Source organism: Mauremys reevesii, linkage group 7 (assembly GCF_016161935.1).
Source record: "Mauremys reevesii isolate NIE-2019 linkage group 7, ASM1616193v1, whole genome shotgun sequence".
Lineage (NCBI taxonomy): Eukaryota > Metazoa > Chordata > Testudines > Geoemydidae > Mauremys > Mauremys reevesii.
The window spans coordinates 47,402,812-47,424,042 of record NC_052629.1 but is presented as its reverse complement, the minus strand read 5'-3'; the positions used below and the strand labels follow the sequence as shown (position 1 = coordinate 47,424,042).

The window sequence follows — 21,231 nt, the reverse complement described above, 5'->3', positions numbered from 1 at the left end:
AACGCTACCACGTCAACCTCCTCAAACCCTGGAAGGAGCGAGAAGGGCTGTTGATTAACCCCTACCCGCCAGAACCGGAACTGGGGCCCCAGGTTCCCCAACCCGGAGACGCCGAGGAACCCCAGCTCGGGGAGACCTTAACTGAGGAACAGCTCCGACAGACCCGGTGCCTCCTCCGAGCTTTTTCCCACACCTTTACGGACCAACCGGGACACACCTCCCTGGTATACCATCGGATCCAGACAGAGCCGGGGGTGGTGATCCTGGGGACGACCCGACCCCTGCCCTACCACAGGAAGCAGGTCGTAGAAAAGGAGGTACGAGCAATGTTGGATTTGGGGGTGATAGAGCCATCGCAGAGTGAGTGGCGCAGCCCGGTAGTGTTGGTACCCAAACCCGACGGCTCGCAGCGCTTCTGTATCGACTTCCGACGCGTTAACGCCATCTCCAAATTCGACGCCTATCCCATGCCCCGGATAGATGAGCTGTTGGCCCGCCTGGGGAGGGCCCACTACATCACCACCCTAGACCTAAGTAAGGGATATTGGCAGATCCCTCTGGAGCCCGCCTCCCGCGAGAAAACTGCCTTTGCCACTCCCTCCGGTCTCTACCACTTCACCAGGATGCCCTTCGGCCTCCACGGGGCCCCGGCCACCTTTCAGAGCCTAATGGACCGCCTCCTCCAGCCCCATCAGGACTATGCCGCCGCCTATCTCGACGACGTTGTGATCTACAGTCCACAGTGGGAGAACCACCTGGAGAGAGTCGCCGCTGTCCTGAGGTCCCTGAGGAAGGCCGGCTTAACCGCCAACCCGAAAAAATGTCGCATCGGTTGGCAAGAGACTAAGTACTTGGGGTATGCTATCGGGCATGGGCAGATAAAACCCCTGATCGGCAAGGTCCAGGCCATCGCAAACTGCCCCCCGCCGACCACGAAGCGCCAGGTGCGGCAGTTTCTAGGCTTGGCCGGTTATTATAGGCGGTTCATTCCCCAATTTGCGACGATTACAGCCCCCTTAACGGGGCTCCTAACAAAGGACAGCCCACGGCAGGTGGACTGGACTACTGAGTGCGACAAGGCCTTTTGAACTCTTAAGACGTGCCTCTGCAACGAGCCGGTCTTGTATAGCCCCGACTTTAACCAGCCGTTTATCTTACAGACCGACGCCTCAGAAGTGGGACTCGGGGCTGTCTTGTCCCAAGACGTAGGGGGTGAGGAGCATCCGGTTCTGTACATTAGCCGGAAGCTGTTTCCCCGCGAAAAAAACTATGCGGTGGTCGAAAAGGAAGCCCTCGCAGTGAAGTGGGCTTGTGAAGCGCTCCGATACTACATCCTGGGAGTCCCCTTCACCTTGGTCACCGACCACTCCGCCCTTCAGTGGTTGGCCCGGATGAAGGACCACAACATGCGGGTGCAGCGCTGGTACCTGGCCCTCCAGCCATTTGCCTTCACGGTCCACCATAGAGCCGGTAAGGAACATGCGAATGCGGACTTCCTCTCTAGACTGGGGGGTGTGGAGTGGGCTGGCCCCGCTGCACAGGACCCAGCCTTGAGGGGGGGGGGGCGTGTAGTGAGGCGGCCTGGCTCCCGACGGCCCCTGAGAGAGAGAGGAACCAGAACAGCTACCTCAGTGGGCGGAGCCACCTCAGGGGGCGGAGCCACCGCCGCCTGTTCCCGCCCCCCGGAAGTCAAGGGGCGGGACAGGAAGTATAAAAGCCCGGCCTCAACACTCAGTTGGAGCCCAGCGGCCGGAGAGGACGGATGCTCCTGTTCAGGCTCCTGCCAGACCGAGCCTGCCCAGAGCCAGGTACCCTGACGCGGACGGACCGAGCCTCCCTCGAGCAAGGTACCCGGACGTGGACCGACCAAGCCTCCCTCGAGCCAGGTACCCCGAGGTGGACTGGCCGAGCCTGCCCCGAGCCCGGTACCCCGAGGAGCTGCCCGAGCATTCCCGTGACCCGAGTCCGGAGGAACAACCCGACCTAGAGAGCCCTCAGCACGACGAGGAGCCCATGGTGTGGGACCCCGCTGCAGAGCCCCGCGAGGAGCAGGTACCCATGGAGGGGGAGATGGAGTGTAGCCCGGGGGTAGCCGACCCCTGTCCGGCTGAGGGCACTGACGTGCCCATGTCAGTGTGTTTCGGCCAGGATCCCCACTGACTGCAGCGGATCCACGCCGCTGCTAGGGTCCCGGGCTGGGACACAGTGGAGTGGGTGGGCCTGTGTCCCCCCTGCCACCCCACTCACGGGTGGCAGACTCCCCCTCCTACCAGCGGTCAGGCAGAGAAGCCTGCACTTACCTGCTGTGGCTCAGTGCCTAACACAAGGACCTGAGCCCCGGTATTGTTGTGACTGCTCAGCTCCTGCTACAAGGACCTGAGCCTTGGACTATTGTTTATTGCCCCACCCTGGGGCTTACTGACTATTGTTGCTCAGCTCCTGAGACAAGGACCTGAGCCCTGAACTATTATTATTGCTCAGCTCCTGATGCAAGGACCTGAGCCCTGAACTGTTATTATTACTCAGCTCCTGATGCAAGGACCTGAGCCCTGAACTGGTATTGATACTCAGCTCCTGCTGTAAGGAGCTGAGCCTAGAACGGCTGTGTTTGGTGCCCCGCCCTGATTAAGGGCCGGGGCTTAGCTTGTTAACTTTGTGTTACTACTCAGCTTGCAGGGGGATCTGAGCTCCCTGGATTCGTGGGTGCTGCCCCACCCTGAGCTAGGGCTTGGGGCTTACTGACTTTGTAACTGCTCAGCTCCGGCTGCCAGGACCGGAGCTTAGACCTAGTGTCTGCTGTCCCGCCCTGACTGAGGGCTGGGACTCATTGCAGTAACTGTGTGCCTTCTGTTCCGCCCCTGCTTGAGGGGCAGAACCCCAAAAACCTTCAGAACCCGGAGACTGATTGGGGCCGTGTAGTGAGGCGGCCTGGCTCCTGACGGCCCCTGAGAGGGCACGGCCCCAACCTCGGACTATTACAGGGTCACACAGGGGATGGGTGCTGTGGGGGCGGGGGGTCACACAGGGGGTGGGTGCTGTGATGTCAGAGGGTCACAGAGGGGATGGGTGCTGTATGGGTGAGGGGGTCACACAGGGGATGGGTGCTGTTGGGGTCACACAGGGAGTGGGTGCTGTGGGGGCAGGGGGTCACACAGGGATGGGTGCTGTGATGTCAGAGGGTCACACAGAGGATGGGTGCTCTATGGGTGAGGGAGTCACACAGGGGGTGGGTGCTGTGATGTCAGAGGGTCACACAGAGGATGGGTGCTGTGGGGGCAGGGGGTCACACAGGGGATGGGTGCTGTGATGTCAGAGGGTCACACAGAGGATGGGTGCTGTATGGGTGAGGGAGTCACACAGGGGGTGGGTGCTGTGATGTCAGAGGGTCACACAGGGATGGGTGCTGTGGGGGCAGGGGGTCACACAGGGGATGGGTGCTGTGATGTCAGAGGGTCACACAGGGGATGGGTGCTGTATGGGTGAGGGAGTCACACAGGGGGTGGGTGCTGTGATGTCAGAGGGTCACACAGGGATGGGTGCTGTGATGTCAGAGGGTCACACATAGGTGCTAAGGCGGATCGCACTCCCGAGAAGCGCACGGGTTGGAGAGGGGGCCGCTCCTCCCCGGCGCTAACGCCGCCTCCCAGGGCAACGCAGAGACGCGGGCCCGCCCGGCATGGCAGCCAAGACGAAGGGGAAGGAGAGCCGGCAGGTACCGGCCCCGCGCCCGCTCCCCGCCCCTTAGCGAGCGTCCCCTGCCCCCAGCTCCCTCCGCCTGCCCGGCGGCCCCGCGCTCGCGGGCGGCATGTGTCGGGGCGAGGGCTGGCCCCGTTACCCCGCCTGGAGGTAGCGCCTGGCCGGGGCGGCGTCGTCACGGCAGCCTCCCGCCCACCGGCCCCAGCTCCGCGCTGCTGCCCCCAGACCCGGCTCACAGGGCGGGTTTGCAGCGGCAAGTTTGCCCGAGGCGCAGAGAGCACCGCGCCGGGGCCGGGGCTGGGGGCCAGAGCTGGGACGGGAGGCGGTTCCAGGCTTGGGTCTGACACTGAATGCGCGAGGGCTTAGCCCCGCGTTCGGGTGGAGGGGAAGGGGTGCAGCCAGGCCTGGCTAGCTCAGCCGCCTCCTGCATGTGAGGAGCTTGGCCCAGCAGGCCTCTTGTTATGAGGTTGGCCAGCGGCGCTCACGCCTTTTGTTTAATAATTTGTTGACAAGTCACATCCTGTTTATTTAAACCCTTGAGCTGTTACTAGTTCTCCAGCTAGCTGCACAAAATGGAAAAAGGAGAGTGTACGTATTAAAAGCGTTGGTGAAAATGAAATGGGAGAGCTCAGTGGTTTGAGCATTGGCTTCCTAAACCCAGGGTGTGAGTTCAGTCCTTGAGGGGGCCAATTAGGGATCGGGGGCAAAAATCTGTCTGGGGATTGGCCCTGCTTTGAGCAGGGGGTTGGACTAGGTAACCTCCTGAGGTCTCTTCCAACCCTCATATTCTATGATAAAGGAAAGTATTATGCATGGTACAGTCTTGTAATATTTAAAATAAAGAGAGTTTAAGAAGAACACGCACACATACACAAGTTGAGAAATTCTCTTACCAAAAACTTTTCTAAAATCAGTTGGTGTTACTGACAACTCTGTTAATTTACCGATTGCCTCATTAAAAGCAAGGAAACGAACTAGCTAAGGTTATCAGCGTTAAAGTTGTGCTATGATAAAGTAACTTTACTTCATACTTAGTAGGAATAATTAGTTCATATTATGTGGACTGTAACATTTATGATGTCCTTAACTATAGTTGCTTTAAGTGCTTGTGAATTTGTAAGTTATGTGATTGGTAAGTCTATAATTGTTGCTCAGCTATCATTTGTTTTTAAACAAAGTTTTTGTAATATATATGTATTGTACCCAGGATCTGCTGTGTCATTTATAGACACCTTTCAATATACAGATTTTTCTTCATTTATTCATGCTGAGAGATGCATCTTAATTTTTAAAATTTTATTGTTGGTCTGCATGCAGTATTACTTTAAGTGACATGGAAAGTATGGGAACAAGATTAGATTGATCAGAGATGATATATTTTGGTCTCCATGTAATCCCTTCATTGTTTAATGCACCCAAAGCCTTTTAGGGAGTTTCACAAATCCTCACAACATTCCTCCTGAATACTCTTTTTTTTTCTAGGATCTCTGATTTGGCTGATAGATTTGTGATTTCACGGGTAGCCACACAACTCTCTATGGACTGCATTTCAGAGGAAGCTCAAGAGTACAAGTTATTCCTCTTTAGGTCAATGTCAGCTTAAGTTCAAATTTTTTACCTCCAAATACATGTATTTCAGATGGTATCATGAGATAGTGTTATTTTGCTAATTCTGTCCATTCGGGGGGGCTTATTTAACCCCAAATGCCTAAATATGCACATTCCATGTTCTTTTGTTTAGAGCATTAGGAAATAAACCTGCCCTTCATTTCAGTCAGAGGTGCTGGTTTCAGATGTTTAAATGCATGAATAAAGTTAAATTCCTCAAATTTGTGAAGTGAAGCAGACAGAAGATCTGGCCTGTAAAAACGTAAGTGCTGACAATAGTTTACAACGTGTCAGCTTGACCTATTTCACTGAGTTGTTGCTCCAGTCATCTGCACTTTCAGGAGTATTGGTGGTGTAGTGGTTATCATGGCTGTCTTTCAAGCAGTTGATCTGGGTTAACTTTCAGCGAGTGCAACATATCTACATCTTTAGGCACTCAGACACTGTGGTGATGGGTTGTTATACAAAACTCTAAGATTATTTCTCTCTTTGATAGTGGGAATTTAAAAAGCCCTTGTTGAAGAAAATCTTCTTCTGTAAAATGTATTACTAAATATTATAGTGTTTTATGAGAGATTTACATACTTTCCAAAATATTACTTTTATTTATATTAGTAGCTGTAAACAGCTTGGTCAGGAAAACAGCAAAAAATTGGTAGGGTTCAATCAAATTGTGGTTTAAAATAAGTATACTGTACAGAAGAAAGCAAGTTGTAGAAAATATATTGTATTTGAAATATACCACAGAAGTATTTTCTTTTTATACAACTTTATAACAATTCTTATAAAGAGTTTAGAGTAAATGTATTCACATAGTCTATTTTTTGTTAGGTTTATAATCTTTTACTCAAATTTCTTAGTTCATTTAATGTATTTTAGATTAAGTTTATAGTGTATACTATTGTCTCAAGAATTTGTTTGATTACAAATGTGGTGAAGTCATGTATTCTGCATTAAATTACATAAGTTTCAGGTTTTGGCAGAATCTAATGTTGTTATTCACGTGCACTACATAAAACAGGGTACACTGCTATTATTTTTGCTCTTTTATCATCTGCAGGATCTCAATACACAGTTTTGTTTTAGATTGATTAAACTGTCTTAATTGTTTGAGCTTATGAGAAACATACAATTATAGATTACTGTTAGCAGAAAACACAACATCTGAATCATAAACCGTGCAGCATACAGTATAAACAGTTAGGGTCTTATTTCTTCATTTGGTATTTTTATTACTGAGATGATATTAATTGTTTTCAGAGCTGCTGATTGTCTAGTAATAGTAAAAGTTTAATTTCAGAACAAATATACGCTGATCCAAAATCATCTTGCAATCTGAATTGTGGCATCTCAGAAAAATACAGTATTTTGTTATTAAAAGGACACAAGTGCTTCTGATGTTTTTTTGTTTTGTTTATTTCTACTTTTTATTGCTTTAAATGGACACCAACATATGAGAACAATCCTCCATTTCTTAGCTTATAGGCTTTGTCCTTTGTATGTGACACATCTATTTCTCTCTTTTGAATGGAATTGAAATTAACGTGGCTATTTTGTTTTCTTCCTTATTTATGTGACAGCAAGAAAAGTACAGTGGTTAAAAATAGTGGCTGTTGATTTTAATTTTCCAGTGATGGAAGGGACAACGGAGGCTCTCTTACAATTCCTAATTCTAAATAACAATTTGTTTATCTTAATCGTTTCATGTAGACAGATTTTGGATTTAAAATATTTGATAGTTAACTTAATAATAAAATGCCTTATAAGGTAGTAATAAGTGGGCTGCAACCTTTTATATGACAGTGGTTTGGCCTCCATTTTGTCCATAGTCGTAGCCCCCAGCCTTTCTGTGGCACTGTTTTGGAGGAGGAGCTCAGGTTTCTACACACTTGAGTTACTTGATTTGATCTGAGGTATTTGATGGGTCTGTTTATTTATTAGTGTATTTTTTTTTAAAAGATTTGTATGGGTGCCCAAAGCACTAGATGAGTACTTTATATTGTAATTTCATATAAATATGAATAAATAAATATCTTTGAGAAGTACATTCACTTTTCTCTGTCTCCTTTTCTCTGTCTCCTTTGAGGGACATAGTTCAGTTTTCTTCTAGGATATCATAGCAGCAGTAATTTTCAGATGTGCCTCATGGATACACCAGTCTGTCGAGAGACCCTCTCTGGTATTACTGATAGTATACTTTTTAAGCCACCATTAGCTTATTTGTTTTTCACTTAGAAGTTGGAGCTTTTCAATATTTGATGTTTGACCTTATGACTGTCCTGCAAACATTTTTCTTTGAGTACTTTGGAAGCTTTGCTTGAGGAATTCCAGAAATATAGGATTCCTGCATCTTTTGTGCAGTGTGATTGGTGTTTCCATCTGATGCTCTAATGACAAAATACACTAAGTGTTTCAGAATGCTGTATTCAATAGGCAGAAAGATGCAATATATATTCAACAAAGCTAGATAATTTCTTTCAAGGAAGACAAAACATTACATTACAAATACAGTAGTAATGTTTTAAATTATGCAAATGTTTATCTTAAAAATTTAGTATTCTAAATAATTTGCTCTATTCTCCATAATTAAATACTGACAGTCAGTTGTAGTCTTACTAGTTATTCACCAATGCTCTTCACTTGAAATGGGCAGTAGATGGTGCCAGGTATTCTTCTTTATCAGGAATACTGACCTGTTGCAATTTGTTGCGTATCTTGACTAGTTTCAGGCTACAAACTTGTACTGCTGCTGAAATTACAGCTAGAACACACTAAGTGGTGGCGTGAAATCTGTTACAAAGAGGGATTTGAAGCAATCAGATTTTTGAATTGCTCTGCTCTATCACCGCTCCGGCACCAATAGTGAGTGCTCCAGCTCTGCTCCGACTCTGCTCTGCACTCCGACTCAAATTAATTTTTAACTAAATAAAAAAGTGCACACTGTAATTTTGAAAAAACATTATTTTTATTCAGACTTTTAAAACAATTTAAATGTCACCAACAATGATACAAACTAGAATCAGTCATAATTAATTCTGTAAAAAATTATTGCAGCAATCAAGTTGTCTTTCATAGGCTGCTGCAAATAATTTAAAATGAACTTTAAAGCCGAAAATAGTCGCTCTACACTAACTTGAGTTGTTGGCATGCTCCAAGCAATTCTACAGGCAGCCTGAATGCGGTGTGGGTAGCTGTGAATAGCCTCAAAAACAGACTTACTTTTAGCCTACCAATAGACTCCATCGCCTTACAATCTTCCCGAAAGTTTCTCTTAAGTAATGCTTCTTTACAATTATGAATTGCAGAAATTCGCCAGCGTCTTACTTGTCTATTCAATTCCTTTTCAAAGACATCATCTTCTGAAGAATTGATGCTTGAATTATCTCCATTTCCCCATGATGGTTGAAGACATCTCGGGGATGGATGCTCGAAAAAGTTCAGAGTGGAGACGGAAGTTTCAGAAAAGCCTGCTATTTCTGAAGGATGTGAACGTTCCGAAACCGCAAATTCAATTGTTGATTACTCCTTTTGTTGTGTTTCGTTTTCTTCAACCTCTTTCGCAGAGTTCAAATGTAGTAATAGACTTTGTTTTTTGAGTCATCGAGAAATATCAAGGAGCCCTTCCTTTGCCTTTGGTATTTCCCTTGAGGTAAGAAGAATCCGATACCGTGGGTCAACAAACTCCAGCAAGGAAATGAATATTGTCAAAAAGCTTCTCTTCACGTTTCTGCATGGAGGATAGAATTCCTTCTGCAATTTGTCCACCATTTTCTTGCAAGAATTTTGACAGTTTTCACCATTCCTTCATTAAAACTCCCGGGGTTACATCGACAGCTTGAAGATTCATGGTGGTTTGGTTTGGTTTTGCCAAGAGGTCTCGCAGGTTCTTCACTTCGTCCCATTCAGCTTTTGTTAACTTGAGTTCTCTTGTTCCAGCAGCAGCCACTTGTTCACAGTAAGATTGAAAAACGAGAAGCCGATTAATCATCACAAATGTTGAACCCCAGCGAGTCACAATATCCAATGATTGAGTTACCCCATGTAGATCAAGCAGAACACTTCAATTACGTGGGGTTCGTAGTTTGACAATGACTTGTCAAATTTTTGCCAGTAATTTCTTCGCATGTTCTTTGTTCAGTCCATCCCAGTTTGCCAACTGAAGAGTGTGAATACCACACCTCATCAGTTGGACTTTTGAGTCGTCCTCATGAAGCCATGTTGGAAGTATCAGGCTAGGGCAATTAACCCATTGCGCAGCAGCATCCATGTTGAGTTCGATTTCATCCATTCCTTTAGTTCCTTCATCAGGCAAAGTAGCTTCAGTTCTGTCCACATCCCTGTTCTCAGAGGTAGAAATGGTTTCATTGTCTTCGCTGACATTTTTGACGGCACACATCATGCTTGCTGCATTGTCAATGCAGATGCTCAGCACTTGCATTTCACTGATCCCAATTTTTTCTAGCTTTTACTTGACTTTTCACATAGCTTTTACTTGACTTTTCACATACAAAGAATTGTGACGCCCTTCAGTGTCGATTATGTCCAAGGTTTTTACCACAGCTTTATCTTTTCCTTCTTTGTAGTACTGAGCATTGATTGCAAGGAAATTTCTGTTTCCCTGGGTTGCCGCATCCATTTTCAGATAGCACAATTTTGCTTCAAAGCTTTCTTGAGCTCTTCGCGACCAGACTCAGCTGTGCTGACAACTAAATGACAAACTGCATCGTGCCCCGTCAAAACGCCAAGCTGCCGACCCATTTCACCTGCAATTTTTTGGAATCCTTTGTTCTTTAGCCTGAAGGTAGTGAGTGGTGTTGAACTCAAGCAAACCATTTCCATCAGCCCTTCACTGAAAGTATTGGCATCCATGGTGACTGTAACCTTTGAAGACTTCAAGTATGAGTCAAGTTTTGTTTGCTCAATTTTGGGTTTCTTTTCAGATGAAGCTCCACAAAAAAGTCTTTTCTCCAGGAGTTTTCAAAGAGCCAGATGAACGTTGTTTAGCTGCGTCAGCTTTCTGTGTTGCTTATCTTCCTGATCCTTTTTTGTAACTAGAGCCGCATAGTTTTCAGGATGGTTACATTTTACATGCCACCAAAGGTTGAAACTTTTTCACAGCACTTGCTTCACTTGTCTTGAAGCTACATGGTTTGAGCTCACCATTCACTTCCTTTTCCACCTTGCACATTGCCGATTTATTCTTTGCTTTTCCCCAAATCCCAAATTTGGGCTTTTCAAATTCAAAAGTAAAGACGTCCTTGAGATCCTTTTCCATAAATCATCTGTCAATCATGGGGGGCAGATTTGATTTTGTTGTTGTTGTTGAAGCCATGGCCAAATCTTGTGCTGCTACTGCATCCAAATGTTTCTTGTTTTGATCTTCGAAAAGCAATTAACAAAAGCATTACTTTTTTTTTATAATGTACCTGCTTGTGATATCTTAACCACTTAAGGTACTTCGAATTTATTTTGGATTTTCTGGACAAAAATGATTGCATTTTCTTTTTACACAAAATTATTATCAAAGTATTTTTTAATATGTTAACATGTTTCTTGCAGTTTTAATGAAGTAAGAAGTATTTTTAATATACATAATTAACAAATTTTCATTTATAAATTGCAAGTTAGTTTTTCTTATGAAATTTTGTGGTAAAAATATTCAAAATATTTTCCAAGTTTTTAATTAATATCTCAAAAATGCTTTAATGTAGATATATCAATTAAATATGATATGTGCCATAACATTAGTACGTGCTATCGCTGTTCTACAACATTAATTGTTGGGAAGTAATGAGGCTACACGTTACAAGGTTGAAAATAAACTTTAACAGGAAAGCGGTTTCAAATTGTAAGCACAATCCTTTTAGTAAAGAGAGCAAATTTTCGGAAATATGTTTTGTTTCATCAGCCTGAATAGATTATACAAGATAGAACTTGTTATTTGCTCTATCTTGTATAATGTTTCCAGCATGATAAAAGAAAAACATATTATTGTCAGTAGCTACCGATGTGGTGCTCTGCTCTTGTTCGATGATGATAACAGTCGGCTGTGTGCATGTTCCCTCTGTGTGCTGCCCCGGCTCTGCGCAGATAGCTGACACAGCAGACCCTGAGAGAACCCCCAATGACCACAGACTCTAGTAAGGTACGAAGGAACCCAAGCCAGGTTTATTGTCAAATGAATCACAGTAATAGTTTCCTATAGACTCTACAGGACATACTATGAATATGTGCCCCCTGGCAATAGACACAGCTCAGTCAGTGGCGGGACACTCCACTGCTCCCTAGGCTGGACAAAGATGCGCACTCTGGTACCTACTTTTATACAGTTACAGGACAGATTACTCATCCCTACTGATGTATTGAGGTACAGCCCCTTGGCTCATTAGGGTGCTGTCTCCCCTTTGATCATGTTGTTCCAGACAAACAGATCTATCCATCATGCTGTCCTGTTTTTAAGATGCACTTGCCTGTTCCTTGTTATGTCTATGGAGCGTCCTTGTATCGGGCTATCCAGGTGCCATCTTGGCACAAGTTCCTCTTATAAGCTCTTATATGTGAATGCACCTGCTTCTAACAACCCTCTTCTCGCCAACTTCTGTAAGTGAGGCCTGCCTCTGGCTTACAGCCCACCTTTTGCTTAGTAGTGCCTTGAAGTACTTTGGTTCAGGCTTCAGGCCTCAGACTGGGCCTCTGACACAAGAGTTTGTTTCAGAGCCTCATCTTACTATACATATTTCCAAAAATTTGCTCTCTTTACTAAAAGGACTGTGCTTGTAATTTGAATCCACTTTCCCATTAAAGTTTATTTCCAATTATCTATCATACAACATCATTCAAATAAAATTATTTAAACTACAGGCATCGCAAACTGGGGGGACTGGGCCAATTTTATTTAATATTTTTTAAATCTTCAACTATTTAACAGATATAACCCTGGAATATCATTTAATGCTAATACATGTATTAAAATGGTACTCTTAATTTATTTTGTATAATTAACTGTTTCTGAGAACTGTTTAAAAATTGTAATCTGTTTAGAATTATATAAACAATTTTACTTATTACTTATTTTTCAAATTTGGAACCATAAATTTTAAACGTAATAATAAATAATAAGCAAAAATTATTAACTTATTATGGAACATAATATTACCCCTCCTTGCCAGGGGCAGTCAACGACAAGCCTTTCTTGAAATATGAAATAAAAATGACCAACCGCCAGTTTGGGACGCCTATGGTTTAAATAATTTTGGATAATGTAATATGGTAGAACATACTAATGCTAAGACACAGACATAACTTCATTACTCTATATTAAAGTGTTTTTGAAATATTAATCAGAAATTAACTTTTCATCACCTCCTTGAAGGGACTGTAGCTCCCTTAGGAAGAATTTTAGGACACGTGTTCACAGAAATGTTTTTTCTTAAAATGACCTAAGGATTGACCCCCAAAGTTGTATTGGACATTTGCCAATCACTCTGGATATATCACAGAAATCACTCCTAATTTATGCAAAAATGTTTATTATATATTTATATGCTTGCTGCATGCGACTTTTTCAGTAAATTTAAAATTACAAACAATGCTGCCAAAAGACCGTTGAACAGATGACATATAAAATAAGTCTGCCAGAGTGATACGGGAGCATGTACAAATGAACAAATGTACCGGTAATGGGAGCCCGTGTGAGAAATGAGTTTAAGTGGTTAATATCTCTTGCAATATCTTAATATATCAATAAATATAAACAATATTTTTTTGCAATATAGCTATTTGTGATATCTTAAATGTTGCGTCTTGTGTCACACTTTTCCATAATCGCAGCACTCAACGCGTCTTGTTGATCAACCCTTACAAAAGTATCAACACATACTAATCTATCTAACTAATCTACGTGAGTACGTACTCGCCTAACCTTGGCAGAAGGGTGGAAGCAGTCTGCAATGTTGCCGGATGTCTTATCTTATTCTTTAATAAAACATATCTCCAAAAAACGTTGTAATTTTGTATCTGTACATTAAATCTTGATTTCAGCCGAAGTGAGAATAACTGTGACATATTACGTAAAGTGGTAAAGTAGATGTTAATATCAATTGTTATACAATCTGAAACTTTTTGGCACTTTTAGGACTTTCTTGCTAAATATCATTCATTTTGGATTAAAAATGAAAAAAACAAAAAACGGAGCAGTGGAGCAGTCAAGATTTTCTCTCCGGCTCCGCTCCAGCACTGGGCAAAAAACCTGCAGCTCCATTGCTCTGCGCTCCAGCTCCGGGCTCCGCTCCAAAGCCCTGGTTACAAATGTAGCTTGCACTCTTTACACGTGTGCACACAGAATTTGAAGAGCCATTTTCAGACTTTGGAACCTAGTTGCCATGTTTAGTTAATTTATTTTAGGTTCACATTAGGTTTAGGCCACAGATGTCAGTTATAGTATATTATATGATTTAAATATTAAAGATGTAAAATCATATTTAAATGTTTACTTTATAAAAATTTTGTAAATTAACATATTAGAGTATCCTATGTGTTTGTTTCTCTGAGAGAGAGAAATGGTCCTATATTAAACTACATTTCTGAAATGTGGGTAGCAGCCATTCTTTCAGCCTTGCTATCATTGTTGCAAATGAATTGAAGGGTTATGCTGGCCTGTGACACTGGTAGTAACTTTATGAACTCTAGTATTGTTTCTAATGAAGCAAGAGGTTATTTTCAGTATTTGTAAAATGTTAGTATATTGAGCTACTTGTTTGTGGCTGAATGATAGGAAAATAGTCTCACAATATATTGTAATCTGTATAATAACGTTACTAACATAGTTTTTTCATAATAAATGCTTTATTACCATTAAAAATAGAAGCAATCACATTACTTGTGTCTGAGAGAAGTTTTTATTTTCTTCATTGCTTTCATACTGTTGAACTGTCTTGAAACACTGTACTTTAGGTCAATATTGTTAATAGTTGGAGACTATAAAATGAAAAGCTAAGAAGAGTGAGTATTATCAACTATAGTACATACGAAAATAGACTAATCCTTAACCAGCAAATATTAGTGTGTCCAGTAGATCTTTGATACTCATTGCTTCTTGCAGTCCTGTTTTCTGCAGCCATAATCAGCTGCCCAGTTACGCCATCTTCAAGGTTGTGGAAGTCATGCTACAACTCTGCTGCAGCAAAGTGGGTACTCTGCAGTGTCTCTCTCTCTCTCCTCTCTCTCTCTCTCTCTCTCTCTCTGGCTACAAGTAGAATTAGCAGAGCACCAGTCCAAAATTGTACTCCCACCTTACCGGTACTCTCACGGCCTTGAAGTGTGAATGTCAGTAATGCTAAAGCTGAGCCACCTTTGGAGGCTTTCTTCTATTTCTCTCTGTGTGTAACCGAGCACGAACCTTATTCCAAGAGCTTAGTCCCACCTCATTCAAGTCAATGAAAAAGTTATTATAGACTTCAGTGGTATATGATTGAATCCTAGGAGTATAAATACGTATACAATTCATGATATCTTAGTGCTACTAACACTTTCTTTTGCTTCAATAAAGAAATATCCAAAAACTATTAGTTGATAGATATTCATTTTTGCACAGCAATTCCATTTTAAAACTTTGTAATTATATAGCTTCCATTTTAAAGTGCTTTGAATCCTCACAGCAAGGCTGAATCACAGTTAGTGAAATGGTGCTGAACATAGTTTGATCTTGTCTAAGCTTGTGTATGAACTGTTCATCACAAGTTCATCTGTACCAATTGCTGGCATTCATCAGCAACAGGACATTTTAGTAGTGTAGACTAGCCAATAGATAAGTGTCAGTCACAGAGAGTGATTTCATAACTTTTCTTGACATCTTGTTTCATTACCTAACTATTCTAATAACAAATTTTTATTTGCCTACTGATTGACTTCCTAAATTTTCCCACTGAAGCCAATTATATAATCCAGTCAAGTATTTCCCTTGTAATATTTATAATATTTCTGAATGAGTATTTCTTATTTGCACTACAGGGGAACAATTACTCTCAGCATTATGAGTATTCATTTTCCTGGGAATGTAGTTATATAATTTAGATCACAGTATACATTTTCTAGTTTTTTTATTGTTAGATTATTAGAAAATCATGTATTTATTTTTAATTGTACAGAATTAAATTGTCAAAAATGGGTTTAGTGGTTAACACCCCACTGAGATGAATAGGGAAAAGTCAAGCATTTGTTTTTCTGGGTACAGAGCAAATAGAATGGTAGAGCCGTGTCTCTCTGTAGAAGTATAAGTTCCCCTTTAGTTTAAGGTGGGTGAATAAGTTATTTTTCATGTATCCACCTAACTTCACCTTCATCCCTAAACACTGTTACTGTCTTGTGTTCTTGGCAGAAAATTATTGCTGCATTTCTGTTTTGGTGTTGGATGAATTATCTTTGTATGTACATTCTGTAAAAGTCTTTGAGATCAAAAGTGTTATATAAATTAGATGATTTTTTTAATATAATCTACTGTTTTTGTATAGGAAGAAGGCCAAGAACAAGATCCTGTAGCTAGAGAGATTACGGCATGGACGTTTCTTTCTCTTCCCCAAATCAGTGCTTTGTCAGAACAAAATATAGAAGGGGTTCAAAAGTAAGTAACTATAATATATAACAAATATAGATAATGCTGGTGCTTGTGTCTTGGTGAAAGAGGATTTGTGTGATTTATCAGTCAACTGTTTTTGTTGAAGATATTAGGAGTGTTAACTGTGATATTGATCGTTTGGTGTTGTCTTGCCTTTATAAAAGACTTATGTTAAATCAAATTCTGGAGGTGGTGGAAAGTAGTGAACTTGTTACTACCTCGATCTTTCACTATGATACTAATTCATGACTTTATTGAAATTAAAAATCTCATTTGCAAAATAAATGAATAATACTAGTATTCTGTGCAAGAAAATTATTTCAATATAGCTGGTTAAACTAACTCCACCAGCACTGCAATATTTATTTATGTATATGGGCAAATGGCATTTTTGGAAGACTTGTATGCTAAGTGAATGATGATTTAATCCAATTTTTGGGACACTTGTGGACAATGGAAATAATAGAGTAAATAAGAAAATATGTTGGTCTCAGAATGTACTCTCCTCCTATATTCTCTCCATCTTTTCATTTTTCTTTCTCCTTTGCTCACTTCCTTTGTATGGATATTGCAAGTTGATATGTTTTTGGATATTTGAGATTTTTAAATATATACCAGGTGTGATTTGTTTCAAAAGTGTTAGTGTGTTGGGCTAACTACTCCCATTGTAGATAATGGTAAAGCTCCCATTGACTTCAACATGAGTAGAGTAGGGCAAAACTGTGCACTTTAAACTGCCTCCTCCTGTGTCTTAGACAACAATTTTAGGTTTTAGATTAATGTCTAAAGCTGAAAAAATAAAGGAATTTGGATATAATGAAAACTGACCCTTAGGAAAGTGGCAAAAAGCTTCATATGAAGGTATCGACGTTCTTAAGGATTTAGGAGTCAAACTTTAGGCATCCACAATTGAATGTGTTGGCCTTAAGTTTCAGGGGTGACATTTTCAAAAGTGCCTGTATGACTGAGGAACACACGTCCCACTGAAAAGTCACTTACTAGTATGTTCTTAGCACGCTGAAGTCAATGGAACTTATGCTCTAAAGTTACTTAGGTACTTTTGAAAATTCTGCCGTTAGTGGATAAATACAAATGTTTTAGGTAAGATTAAAAAGATATGATTCATTACCTTGAAATACTCTCTCTTTGTTAGAAAAAAGATCACTTATTGCTGACTTAGTGGGATTCCAGAGAGAAACTGGAAAGACATTTTTTTCCCCATCTAATATGAAAAAGATTTCTTTTCCCATTTACTCTTTTACCCTGCACAATAGATCTTCTACTTGTAGCATTAGAGAATGAAACATTCACGTCAATTGAGACCAAATTTCATTATCACCCTGTAACACAATTTCTTGTCAAAATCTCTCATCCAAGATTGGAAAGGAAAATACTGAGAGACCACACACATTCACAGATGGATCTTTAATTATGATGTACTGCATTTGACTGAAAAGAGGATGCTTCAAGGGCATTTTAGGTAGCACAAACAATTTAGTACCAGTATTGAAACATCTGTGTCTCACCGTAGGGCATCATTTTTATATACTGTAAAGTTTCCTGGCCACTGTTGTGCTAGATGGACTGTGTGTCTGGTGTGTTATAGCAATTTCCTTGTTTTATCTATTGAGCTAAAGATTTTATACTGCTGCCCACCACCATAGTACCTGAGCATCTTCCATGAAAAAATAGCAATAGTAATAATAGAAGATATATAAAGAATCTATCATTGTGTCAATCACATACATTGCAGAACACTGAAAAAATGAATATCAGAAAAAACGTAATTCCCTTGAAATACTGATTGTGAAAGCATAATGTCGGCAAAAGCTTACAAGACAGAGGTTATGGACTGTTTCAAACTTTGGAAAGTTCATAGTTGGCCACACTCCACTTCCATTTCAGTACATGACTAACTGTTTTTAATTGACTAGTATATGTGCAGCTACACAAATTCATCATGTAGAACAGAAGTAATGCTTTAAACAAAACTTAATGAATTATGTTCTTTATATTGTTCACTAGTGAGCCTTTGATTAATAAAACACATCTTCTTTTTTTTTTTGTATCCGTCAACAATTTAACTTTTCGGCTTTGTGAACACCGTGAACAAACAGTTAGTTGCCTATTTGTATATCTGATAGTACTTTGTTTTTTAGAAGGGAATAAGAAGCAGAGAAAAAATATTCAGATTTTTTTAGGGAAGTAAAAACAATTATCACAGTTGGCACCATTACTAGCCATCTTAATTGAGAGGCCAAGGACTGAGAGAACATGGAAGCTAACCTATTTTCTCTAAAACACAGTTGAGGTACATTGGCAGAATTGCAAACTGAAGTCCCCAACCCTGTCCCCTTCTAATCCATTACATTAATGTAGAAAAATAAAGAAAAGAAAAAAGGATAGTACTAATTCTGCATTTGAATACAATAGGCATAAATGAATATGGTCAAAAAAAAGCATGGCTTTTCTAAGGAGAAATTGCTCCTTTCTAAACATAGTTATTTAGAAAAGAATAAAGATTATGAAAATTTTTCAAAAGCACCTAAGTGACTTAGGAGTCTGAGCCCTATTGACTTTCAAGGAGACTTGGGCCCCCTAAGTGCCCAAATCACTTTTGAAAATGAAACTTATGCTACTAAATCACTTAGGCACTTTTGATAATTTTAGCCAATATTATTTAATTGGATTTTCAGATCTAATGTAAGGTTTGTTCATAAGGGAACTTTAAATAACATAAAGAGCCTGAGATAAGGAGCAAAGTCTTATTATCAATTAAAAACTTGTGTAGCAGTGAGAAATAAAGAGTCATAATGAGAGAGATAAATGGTAAGGAGGTCTCCAGCAATCAATAATAGGATGACCTGAGGAAGTGTACAGTGAGTTGATGAAAGTTGCTTATGGCACTATGCAGTTGACTAGTAAAGATTTGGAGGATTGTGGCAAACCCCAGATGGATTTAAACTTGTTGAATATTAGACAACTTCATTGCAGATTAAACTAAATTTTGAAAAAATGTAAGCATAGGTGAAGAAATTTTGTGCTGATGAATTTGCAGGAACCACTGAGAAAAGAGACTTAAGAGGAGTTAATTCAGTGATGATGCCTACTCAGTACAGCTCCAGTTAAAAGGCAAATAGGATGCTTGGTTATATTAAACATACTAAGAAAAAGAATACCGAAAATTACATTATATTGACAAAAAATACAGCCTAGAATGTTTTCTCTGTTCTATGTCATCTGATGGGCCGTGGGAGCTGTTGCAGTCAAGGGGAGGCCCTATGAGCAGACGCCATTGAAATTGCATTGTTGAGACATGGTAGGGGTCAGTGTTTAGAGTATGGGCCTGTGCATGAATGGCCGTGGCTTACCACAGATACCCTAGGAAATATCGCAACAATAAATGGTGGTATGAGAATTCTGCCATTTGATGCTGAAATTGCACAAAAATGACTTGTGGGATTTTGCAACCATCCATTCTGAGCCTAAACCCTAGCCCTGATTTAGCCTCAAACCCAATCCTCTAGCCTAAACCTAATTTACATCTTAACACTGTGTACATGACCCATTTGTGTTCGAGTATTCCAGACAGATTTCTTAGTACAACATAGTAAAATCAATTATCGTCACCAGTGAGTATTATGTTCATTATCGTTATAAAAGCAAGTGTCACGTTATCATGCTGTTTGAGTCATAGTGTTGTGACAGCAACCTCAACTTTGCTCCCAGATGGAGCTGCAGCTAGGACCTTTTTGTAGAAAGTGGAGTTGCAATGAAGCTTACTTTTATAAGTGTATGTGAAGACAGGGTTCATGGTATTTTTCCTTTCTAGTCTCATTTCACCCTAAAACTTCCCAAGAAAATAAAAGCTGATTTTCAGCTTCATTTCACTCAGTGATTTGTGAATTTTAGATCTTTATATCTGTTACATGTTTGTTACATAAAAGACTTTTGGCTTTGTGGTTCCACATCTCACCCTAAAGATACAAGACGGGATACCCTTGATCAGTAAAAACATGCCAAGTGCACCCATTGATATACAGATGAAGTCGTCATACCATTTTTTTCTTCATAACTTACACTTAAATGTGGTATCATCATAACTTGTATTTTAATATACTTAAACATTTCTTCGGGAAACATGAAGAATTCATCCATTCATTTATCCGATGAAGTGGGTATTCACCCACGAAAGTTCATGCTCCAATACATCTGTTAGTCTATAAGGTGCCACAGGACTCTTTGCTGCTTATGAAGAATTGGGTTCGTGTTGCTATTTACTGATTTGTCCTGTGAACAGCATTAATGTATTGCAGTGGTCCCCAACCTTTTTCGTCTAGCGGGCGCCACCAAAGGACCGTGGCGGTGGTCGAGCACCCGTTGAAATGCCGCCGAAGCCTCTGGATGACGTCACTTGTCGGTGGCAAGCGGCGTAATCCAGAGGCGTCGCCGCCGAAATGCTGCCGAATTTTGGCAGCATTTCGGCGGGTGCTCGGTGCCGGACAGGACACGGGCATATTTAGATGCCCCTGCGGGCGCCGCGTTGGGGATCCCTGATATATTGAATGATATAGCTGAATCAGATGCCAGGAGTACACACATGATTGCTGGAAGACTAAATCAAACTTGTGGAACCTCTCACTTGATTTTATACTTCACCTTTCTACCACAGAAAACTGGAAGAGTTTCTGAATTTCAGACAAATTAAGACATCTTTGAAGGAAGCTGTTTTACTAGATTATTATGTGTCGGGATTTTGGTGGGCTAAAGAGATGGACTTCACTCATCTACAGCTCTCAGGATTCATGGCCATCTTAGACTTTCTGTTGGAGAACCTCAGCAGTAAGTATAATTCTTAAAATATTCACTTGAACAGAAACTTAGCATGTTCTCAAATTAATTGTTTTTAATGTAAGTGGTAATATTTTTTATTAGAAATAAATATTAAATGATTTATTTTTTCTCTGGGTATCAGCATGCTGTGTACATTGTATTTTTGATATAACTCTTGGCTGCAGTTAAACTTTGATTCCTTCAGAACAGAATAGGTGAATTTTTTTAAAAATTAAACACATAACTTTTTGCCATATTATTACCTTGCAAAAGATCCTTGAATAGAATTAATTAGGAATTTTGCCAGAATGTACATATGCTTCACAGTTAGGAAAATTATTGTTAGGAATTTCAGTTGTCTTGCTGCAGAGTGTTCACTACACAAATACCTTAATATGAATTAACTGTAATAACAAAACTATGGAGAAGAATGGAAGCATGTCAGAAATGAGTTTTCCCGAGTGTATGTGTGTGTATATATA

The 21,231-nt window shown here is 41.1% G+C and overlaps 1 protein-coding gene across 13 annotated transcripts in view; it reads left to right on the top strand.

Annotated features, from left to right (window-relative positions):
* Positions 1-21,231, top strand: part of CABCOCO1 (ciliary associated calcium binding coiled-coil 1) — a 144,356-nt gene that overhangs the window by 64,724 nt on the left and 58,401 nt on the right. For 6 of the 13 annotated variants that reach the window (XM_039482825.1, XM_039482821.1, XM_039482822.1 and 3 more), the window contains 2 exons: positions 15,813-15,922; positions 20,589-20,758. In XM_039482825.1, coding sequence (XP_039338759.1) covers positions 15,813-15,922; positions 20,589-20,758 — 280 coding nt within the window. Of the gene's footprint in view, positions 1-3,506; positions 3,713-4,101; positions 4,285-5,178; positions 5,284-5,437; positions 5,567-14,358; positions 14,490-15,812; positions 15,923-20,588; positions 20,759-21,231 lie in introns of those variants that run through there. The other 7 variants (XM_039482831.1, XM_039482829.1, XM_039482832.1 and 4 more) reach the window with 7 other exon arrangements.